Raw genomic sequence first — 9,927 nt, 5'->3', positions numbered from 1 at the left:
ATAATGGTTCTGAACTGAACCGCATACGCAAAAGAACAATACGAACAGGGTTGCCAGGTTTTCACAATCAAAATCCGCCCAATTGCTTCTCAAAACTAGTCTAAAACTAGGCCAATCACATTCCGGGGGGGGGGGGGTAAATATTGCGTTAGTGTGGTCTGCGGCAACAGTGAAAAATTTAGTCCAGTTCTGCGGGAAAACAGAGGACTTGCCAAGTCTTGCGAATTCCGATATGACTGTTCAGACTGCGGTTGCATTGCAAAACATCGCACCTGTAACAGATTTAGTACCACATATGGAAGTGGCACAAAATGGAATTGAAAAAAATCAGATTCCATGTGGTTTGTGCTCCTCACACTGAGTATGTTTACATGGACAACAACATTCCAATTTTAACGATTAATACAATACTCTGATTACAATACGTCTTAATTCGATTTGTGTTTACTTCGAGTATGAATTCGGCCAGATTAAGGTAATCAGAAATCTCTGTTTACATGGTAGATTCTTAATCAGAGCATTGTCTTAATCGTGTTAAAATTGGAATATTGTTGTCCATGTAAACGTACTGACTATCATGAGAAAAACAGATCTGAGTCACATGTGAGTAAAAAAAAAATCTGATTTGGGCCACATTTGCCTGCAGTGTGAACGTAGCCTGCGTAGAGAGGATGTCACAGTCATTGGATTCAGATATACCCTGTTACCTTCCTGCCTCCATAGGCTGCCTGCAGGGGTTGCATTTTTCAGCTTTTGGCTGCGTGCCTCCATTTAAACCCTGCCATGACCACAGCTTTTGGTCTGACCTCTTCGGTACTCCTGTTCATCCATCACTTCTCCAGTTCTTTGCACATCTCCTAGCCATGGATTAACCTGCAAGATAAAACTGTTAACTTTCATCCAACGCATCATATTCACATTCAGATGAAAGAGCAAACTCCTTACGCCCTCCATATGCAAATCCCCAAAATACATATGAACATGTAAACATGGCCAGACCGATCTTTTGCTTTGTCTTAGCAGGTTTGATCCTGAGGGCTTCTCCACCAATGCTGTCCTTTCAGATGACTTGAATCTATTAGTGATTACATTTTTCATTCTGGCTGAAAAACAACCTGCCCACAATCTTATTAAACAGAACAACTGGCGTCTTCTGCATTGGAGAGCATTTAAAGATCTGCTAATTACATTAATGATATTTTATGATCTGGTTTCCCAAATAACTAAGCTAAACTTAAACATGTGTTGTCGATTCAATTTAGTAAGGAAAATAGAAAATATACTGTGGCTTTCCTCAAAGAGATTCCGATCAGCACAGAAATAGATGATGGTCAGAGAGAGTTATTCTGTACGTTTATGGGTGTGTTGATTATGAGTTGAAGCCTCATAATTACATTTAGTTTCAGATGATTTATTATCAGCAGTTTACCACAGCTTGTGCGATAAAATCATATATGCTATTTTGTCTAAATACAGTCAGATTTATGAGCGTATATGGGTGTAATGTGTAAGGGGGAAAGTATGTTTGTAATTGCTATATGGGTTGTATGATTGTGTCTATCTAAGCTTCAGCGAACAAATCGTAGTTGAATAAATGGTTTGCTCAAAGATGAGATGGCAATACAGTGGATAATTTGCAAGCAGTAGAAGTGGACAGAAGTGCCAAATAGATGCATACCTCTACAGTCCACACATAAAAACAGGTAGTGGTCAGTCCCTGGCCCTCACAAGGCTGAATTTAGTGGTCAGGACAACAACTGGACACCATTGCAATATATATAGACACACTCTAAAAAATGCTGGGCTGTTTCAACCCAACTTTGGGTCAAATATGGACTAACCCAACTTTTGGGTTAAAAATCTAATGTAAAAATTTAACCCAACAGTTGGGTTAGTCCATATTTGACCCAAAGTTGGGTTGAAACAATATATATACAGTATATAAGGATATATAAAGGATTTCTTCTCAGAGTGTCATTTTCAATCAAGTTGTAATTTTGGCAAATAAAATTGTCTTAAAATCTTTAGAATGCCATAATTTTTCAGCTTTCAACCAACCAACCAACCAAAAAAAAAAAAAAAAGGCAGTCATCTTCATCTTCAATATATATATATATATATATTTTTTAAACAATACATCATTTGAGATGTGCTGGAAATGCTCATTAATTTCAGAAAAACATGACAATGCATGATGCATATCAACTGCTAGACATGTTAACAGTATGGAGAGAGTGTAAAAAGTATGTTCTGTGAGTGCATTTTTAAAAAAAAAGTTCACAAGTGTCCATATTTCACACATAGCTAGATGCAGAAATAGCCTAACATTGTCAGGGTAACAATATAGCCTTAACAAAATAACACACGCTTTATGAATTCATACCATGAACTGTAGTAATAATGATATGTAGCCTATTTCAAAGAAATAAACGTACTCTGGTAATACTATCTCAGCTCGGGATGTAACCGCTTTAACCCATGCATGTAGCCTCGTTTACACGGCGTGGGTGTGCTTGCCACAGAGAGCTGTGTCGTTCTTCAGGCGATCCGCCTTCACGCGCTCAACACTGGGATGCACGCAGTAACTGCTGGCAGAACAGAGGAGTCGTGTAAGCTGGCCTAAAGAAGGTCAATGAGTCCTCAAGACTGCTGGGACGGTCTAGACGCAAACTGCTCATGTTTGTGACCCAACTGAAAATCCACAGCAGCTGTACAGAAAATGCAGTTTTAACGATGAATTTGGATGCTGTATATTTATTTTTGTTTTCATTGCCAAAATTTCAGACTGTAGCCTTTTTGTAATGTCATGTTCAGGCCATGTTTGTGTTAAAAAGCCAAATGTCACCAGCTGAGGCCAAGTAGTTAACTACTGAAAAACAAAACAGCTTGACATTCAGTATTTTTGTTTAAGTTCTTGAGGAGTTCACCCAAATATGAAAAATATCACCAGCTGCATGAAGAGCCCGCTTTCCATACAAGAAAAGTACATGGTGATTCATACTACCTCTGAAAAGAAATGGGAGGATTATTTGCTTACAATAAGAACAAGGTGCACAAGCGATATGGACTATTACGCTTTTTGAAGCCTGGCAGTATAAATCACTATGTAGTAGCTTAGACATTCAAGGGGTGATTGCTGGGTCTAACAACATTTGTATTTATTTAATATTGAATGCATTTGCCTAGAAAAGTCAATGGAGTTAAAATATAAAATTACAAAAGTACTTAAATTTTTTAGTACATATAGGAGTTCAACTCTTTGTATAATACCAAGTTTTTTTTTTTATATAGTTTCTTTCACAAAACACCAGAAACAAGATTTCTACACCATTCTGGTTTATTGTCTTTGAAATGACAGAAAAAGGAACATTTGTTACATTACACATGACCAACAGTCATTCTAATAGCAAAACATAAGTAACGCTATCAAAGTGCACATTCTACACTAACAGCTCATCCGATGGATCCAAAAATAAATACAAAAGCTGAGCGGAGCGGAGCGACACCAGAACCGGCCAATGAAAGATTTGATGCAGCTGGACTTTATCCCTCCAGAGATCCTGATTGGACAGCATCCTGGTAGGAGGGCCCGCCCTCTTTCTGGTCAGGGAAGAGCTTGATAAGGTCATCGATTCGAAGGATGGTGATGGCTGCCTCTGTGGCGAACTTCAGACTCTTGGTTTTAACCATCGTGGGTTCATACACTCCCGCCTGCTTGTTGTCTCTTGGCTTTCCATTCACCAGGTCCAACCCGATCCTAACAGCACGCACACAAAAACAGGTTTAAACCGAGTAATCAAAACTGCATTGGCTCTCAGCTTAATCCATAATAGGCCACATTGCTTCCAGATTGTCTGCACAAATCCCATTCATCTACCAAATCAATTCTAAGGACATTTTAGGGAAGTAAATCAAAACCTTACTTCTTAAACACCAGAGCTTTTACTCCTGATTGTATGTTTGTCTGCGGTCTGTCAGTGCAGTCATATTTCTAAGAGCTGAACAGCTTCCCTGTGTGATGAGAAGAGAGCAACACTAACCATTTGAGGTTCTTGCGTTCAGGGTTGACCTGAGCCTCATTGTGGAAGGCTCTGAGTTTGGCCACCAGGTCAGTGGAGTCTTGTGCGGCGTTGACTGCCAGAGTTTTAGGAATGACGAGCAGAGAGCGAGCAAACTCTGCAATAGCCAGCTGCTCACGGGAACCCTAGGTCAAACACAGAACCATTTTAATAGTTCATTCATACACAAATTAAAAAGCACAACTGCTGTATATTAAAGAACATTTTTCCATTTATTCCCTATTCATTTTCTCAGTATGAAATTCAGTAAGAGCTAAGAACCAAACTAAGCAGATCTAAAAAACACAAAACTTTGTAAAATACAATATAAAATGTGTTACGTTATAGGGCTGTAAAAAAAAATAAAAATAAAAAATGTAATTCTGAATATTCGTCGAATTTAAACAAAATCCACATTCGAATACCAAAACGTTTCATTCGAATTTTAGGTGTGTGTCAGGCAGCCTTATCAGTGGTGCGCGAGATGCGATGACGATGTAAATGTTTTTCATAGCCTATCCCACGTATCCCAGCCTATAGTTGAACCCACGGGATGTGGCGCTGCGGTGATATTCATTCAAAATTTTGCGAAAAAAGAGAACCTCAATGCGGAGTTGTTGTTGTTCACATCAAAACTGAAACCAAGCCGTTCACACAGAACACATATCACATTTTCTAGAGGGACATCTATCACCGTTGCACACGCGTCTCACACAAGAGCATGTTTAGAATGCCATGTAAAATTAATGCAACTTTTAAAAAACATGTCTCCAGACTTTATGCCGGTTTTTCCCATCCTACGGCATCTCAAGTTTTTAAATGAAAAAGTACTTGTGATTGGTTTTCTGTCCTTGGTATTAAACTATTCATACATACATGATGCTGTTTTTATTTCTAATTAAGCAACTTAATTATATATGGTTTACAAACATTAATTTAAACATTATGCACTTTTTCAAAGATAGTCATGTTATTTTATTGCTTTGAAGAAACGTGCATTAGTAATATTTTGTTCGATACGCCCTCTTGTGGCCTCAGGAGAGAAGCCAAAAGCTTTTTACCACCCCCCCCCAACTGAAATCATGCCTTTTAAATTCAAATATAACTCAAATATTGATAATATTTAAGTACAAAATTCGAATTTAGTTTTTCAGCTATTTTGACGGGCCTATTACGTTATAGGCATGAAATGATTTCAAGTTACAGAAATATTCAAACCGACTCTGCTACAATTCCTGTTTCTGTGGCAACACAGGCCATCCTAATTGGAACTTTTTAGGACTGTATAACTCATGTTTCCCTCTTAAAAAAAATAGGCTACAGCTGAAATCACGCTGATGTCTAGATTCATGGACCTCAGAAGTAGAAAGCTAAGGTAAATCACTACAAACCTATAATCATGAACTGCTATCTGAATTGTCTGTAACAGTTCACACTGCAGGCCTAGTGAGGGTTAATGCGTCTCAATGATAAATGAGGCATGTTTGTTCCGAGCAGGATGGAAGCAGCTGTCAGCAGAGCTGTTTATCTGTCCCTTTCCCCACTCAGGACTCTCACTGTCTCCCACGCGTATAACTGCACAAGCCATCAAACAGGCACGGCAGCAATTATAATGGGAGTGTGCATACATCCAATTACAAACAATGCAGAAATATATATAAAACTGGTCTTAACACTAACATTACAATAAAAGCCTATCTATCTTCACTAATTTGTGCATTTATACATCAGCTATAATTTAACTGTCATACAAACAAGACATCAAGAAAAAGATCCCAGCAGCTGTGAAACAGGGTCCTCACCATGCTTGTAGCATAGTTCTCCAGATAAATGGACAGCGCAGCCTCTACAGCGCCACCTCCTGGTACCACAGACTTGGACTCCAGCACCCTCTTCACCACACACAGGGCATCATGCAGAGAGCGCTCCATTTCATCACACATGAAATCATTCGCCCCACGCAAGACGAGAGAGGCAGATGTGCGTGCCTTCGTGCTGAGAGACAGAGAAAACGGCATTAAAAAAAAATACTAAAACGTGATTTTCAAATGTGTTTCCAATGGAAAACACTGCTCAAGGTCCCATGCAGTTCACAGCAATAGCAGCAGTTTTTTTCGAATGCAAGTCGTTTAAAAAAAAAAAATCATTTTTATCAGTTGTTGGCAAATTAGATTAAATCAGTTCAAATCATACAGAAATTTTTTATCTCTCCTCGTGTTTAACACGGTTTGTACTTCTTAGGCAAGGTAATCAAGTTTATTTGTACAGCACATTTCCCCACACACCGGTTACATTTGTTTAGGCTTGATGTTTTAAGTGTTAATATTAATTCGTTTTTCATTCTCTTTTTTTTTCTTCTGAATACAAATCAATTTGAAGGATTTTTGTGGAGCAAGGGGAATCAAAATACATGATTCTAGCATATTTCATGATTCTTAGCGCATTTTACGTTTCTAAATGTAATAAAACACTTTAAACAAATATTTGTTTTTCACTCACCAATGCAATTTTGACCATGTGCAACTTACTTCCCAGAAAACACAGTAGATAATGTGTTTAATGTCTCCTCTTTAACACGAGACATACATATTATTCAGAAAAATGCAGGATTTTGGGTGCGTATGAGCTCTGGAGCTTTCAATCGAAGTACGAGGTAGTGATTAAAAGGAACCAGAGCTGATTTAATGAGCCAGTTTCATTATACAGGCCGTGTGATGAGGCTAAATCTTTGGAGGATGTGATGTGCAGACATCCTAATCGCTGATCCTCAGAATGTAGGTAATATCAGGCATAAATTCGATCCTACAGGTTTTGTTGAGGGAAAAGGAAGATGCTCTCACTTCTTGATGAGGATGAGCTCGTCGTCGCACACTCGGTCCTGCACCACCTCCTCTGCCTGACCCAGCATGGCCACCTCAAACGTCTCCTCTCCCTCCAGGTTAGACAGAGATGAGCACACAGTGGCTACGGGGGAAAAATCAAAACAGTGTTCATCAAAACTAAGACAAAGAGAATAAATGACCTCTGTTTTCCAAGAACAGAAGGTCTAGATCTTCTAAGCTAAGACTGAAGTGCAAGTGCAGTCAGCTGACCCCCAGTTGCTTTGGCGATGCGCTTGAGGTCCCTCTTGAGCACCCTCCTCACAGCCATGGCTCCTACATCCACAAAGTATTTCAGACACATGTCATCAATGCCTCCTGTGGTCAGAATCACATTCGCTCCTGATGCCAGGATCTTCTGAATGCGCTCCTTCGTGATGTCTGATTCCCTGAGAAACAAATCCAGAAAGATCATCAGAACGGATGAACATGATTGACCAATTATAGTCACAGCTCAAGACATCAAAACTCCTAATAATGCAAAAAGAAAAAATTGAGAGAGAGGACACTTGTTGGCATACAAACAGCCAAAAATAAAAAGTCGAATAAGGTAATTACGTTTTAAATAAAGTAGGAAAATATGCTTAATAAAGTGTTAAGTGTAAAAAAAACAAAAAAAAAAACACTTCTGCCCTTCTGAAAATGATCATGTCAACGTCAGGAGGTAAAAATAAATTATACAAGCGGTTCCAATTACTTCATATGAAGCTCACGTGTAACAGGTTCACCTCAGATGTTGTTTATAAGAGATCGGTGCCAAATACAGACATAAAAAGGGTCCAAAAAAATTGTACTCAAATTACTAAAACCACATACAGAAAGTCAAGTGAGCATAATGCATTCATAGCGTAAATACTAACTTGGTCTGATATATCAAATCAAGCAGTGGAAAAGAAAAAAAATGTAGTTATTGGTTTAATTTTTTTTATTAAAATTAATTTAGTAGTAATTTTCAATGTATCTATAGTTTTTATTTTAAATTTCCTTTTCAATTTTGGTTAAATTTTATTTGAACTATAAAGTTTAAATTATAGTTCAAATGAAGTTTTAGCCTTGGCAACTAGCTGCAATAAAGTGTTAAGTGTAAAAAAAACAAAAAAAAAAACACTTCTGCCCTTCTGAAAATGATCATGTCAACGTCAGGAGGTAAAAATAAATTATACAAGCGGTTCCAATTACTTCATATGAAGCTCACGTGTAACAGGTTCACCTCAGATGTTGTTTATAAGAGATCGGTGCCAAATACAGACATAAAAAGGGTCCAAAAAAATTGTACTCAAATTACTAAAACCACATACAGAAAGTCAAGTGAGCATAATGCATTCATAGCGTAAATACTAACTTGGTCTGATATATCAAATCAAGCAGTGGAAAAGAAAAAAAAACTTAGTTATTGGTTTAATTTTTTTTATTCAAATTAGTTTAGTAGTAATTTTCAATGTATCTATAGTTTTTATTTTTAATTTCCTTTTCAATTTTGGTTAGTTTAAATTATAGTTCAAATGAAGTTTTAGCCTTGGCAACTAGCTGCAATAAAATTAATTAAAGTTTTTTTTATATTTTAGTTCCGTTTACTTGTATTTTGCTTCAGTAAGTCAAACTTTGGTCCCAAAAAAACAAAAACACTACAATTTAAAATAACTTTTTTCAGTTTTCAGCATCATTCCTCCAGTCTTCAGTGTCACGCGATCCTTCAGAAATCAGTATAATATGCTGATTTGCTGCTCAAGAAACATTCCTGATTATTATCAATGTTGAAAACAGTTGTGCTGCTTCATATTTTTAGGATTCGTTGATGAACAGCAAATATTATAAAAATAAAATATTAATAATATAAATGTCTTTACTGTGACTTAATTTAAACCATTCTGAATAAACATTTATTTCTTCTACTCAAAAATCAGTATAATATGCTGATTTGCTGCTCAAGAAACATTCCTGATTATTATCAATGTTGAAAACAGTTGTGCTGCTTCATATTTTTAGGATTCGTTGATGAACAGCAAATATTATAAAAATAAAATATTTTTGTAACATTATAAATGTCTTTACTGTGACTTAATTTAAACCATTCTGAATAAACATTTATTTCTTCTACTCAAAAATAAAAAAATCCTACTGAGCCCAAACTTTTGGTAGTATACATAAAGATACATGTTGTACAGCCCAAAGGTAAAACACAGACACGTGCATCTGCGTGTAAGAGAGGCTCTGGGTAGACAATGCTTTATCCCACGCGTATAACTACACACACCACAGATGTGTGGCAGCAATGTAAATGGGACATTTCTTTGTGTGTGTAACATGACCTCACCTCTGTCTGATTTGGTCCAGTTTCTCCGGATCGCTGATGAGCACCTGAACACCCAGCTTCATCTTGGTTTTCTGCAGGCTGAAGTCCAGACAGGCTATCTTGGCATTGGACACACGCTTCACCATTCCTAAACAATACAAACAACAGTTACAAACACGCATACGAACATACACTGTGCAATGTGAAAAACAAGCATGCGCATGGACAGACCTTGTGATCCGACAGTGCAGTTAAGTGCGTATCCGTTGACGAGGAAACTCTCTTTCTGGCTGCGTCCGTGAGCCTTCAGCACATTCACAGAGTTGATGGGATAGCGAGCAACACCTTTCCCATCAACAAACTTCACAGCCAGGGCAGCGTCCACCACCATATTAGCAAAAAAATCTGAATCACTGACAGAACGTCAAGGAACAACACTTTCACTTCAAATGATTAGCCAACGTCTGCAAAACTCTGTTAATGCAGTTTAAATCTCTGAAATTAAACAGACTCTTTATGCAGCCTTATTGAATACTATAATCACTTAACTTTTTTTTTTTGGATGTTGTGACATGATTTTAGACGCATTTAAATGCAAAATATTATATAGAAAATAATATATACTATAAAATACTTTTAATAATAAGCAGAATCTCTAATAAGCAGTAGAAAAGCAGAATTTGTATATAGAGCCTGC

At 37.3% G+C, this 9,927-nt stretch overlaps 1 protein-coding gene across 1 annotated transcript; it reads right to left on the bottom strand.

Annotated features, from left to right (window-relative positions):
* Positions 1–3,319: 3,319 nt before the first annotated feature.
* On the bottom strand, positions 3,320–9,670 carry LOC107549175 (T-complex protein 1 subunit alpha). Its single transcript, XM_016230167.1, has 7 exons — positions 9,462–9,670; positions 9,252–9,378; positions 7,151–7,326; positions 6,899–7,022; positions 5,861–6,053; positions 4,041–4,204; positions 3,320–3,757 (listed from the first exon to the last, which is right to left on the bottom strand). Exons 1-7 carry the CDS (start codon positions 9,619–9,621, stop codon positions 3,544–3,546), a joined length of 1,158 nt encoding a protein of 385 aa, XP_016085653.1. The 5' UTR covers positions 9,622–9,670; the 3' UTR covers positions 3,320–3,543.
* Between the last annotated feature and the right edge of the window lie 257 nt (positions 9,671–9,927).

This window comes from Sinocyclocheilus grahami, unplaced genomic scaffold, assembly GCF_001515645.1.
Source record: "Sinocyclocheilus grahami isolate Dianchi unplaced genomic scaffold, SAMN03320097.WGS_v1.1 scaffold364.1, whole genome shotgun sequence".
NCBI classification, from domain to species: domain Eukaryota; kingdom Metazoa; phylum Chordata; class Actinopteri; order Cypriniformes; family Cyprinidae; genus Sinocyclocheilus; species Sinocyclocheilus grahami.
Note: the sequence above shows the minus strand (reverse complement) of the source record. Positions and strands in the feature narration are given on the sequence as shown.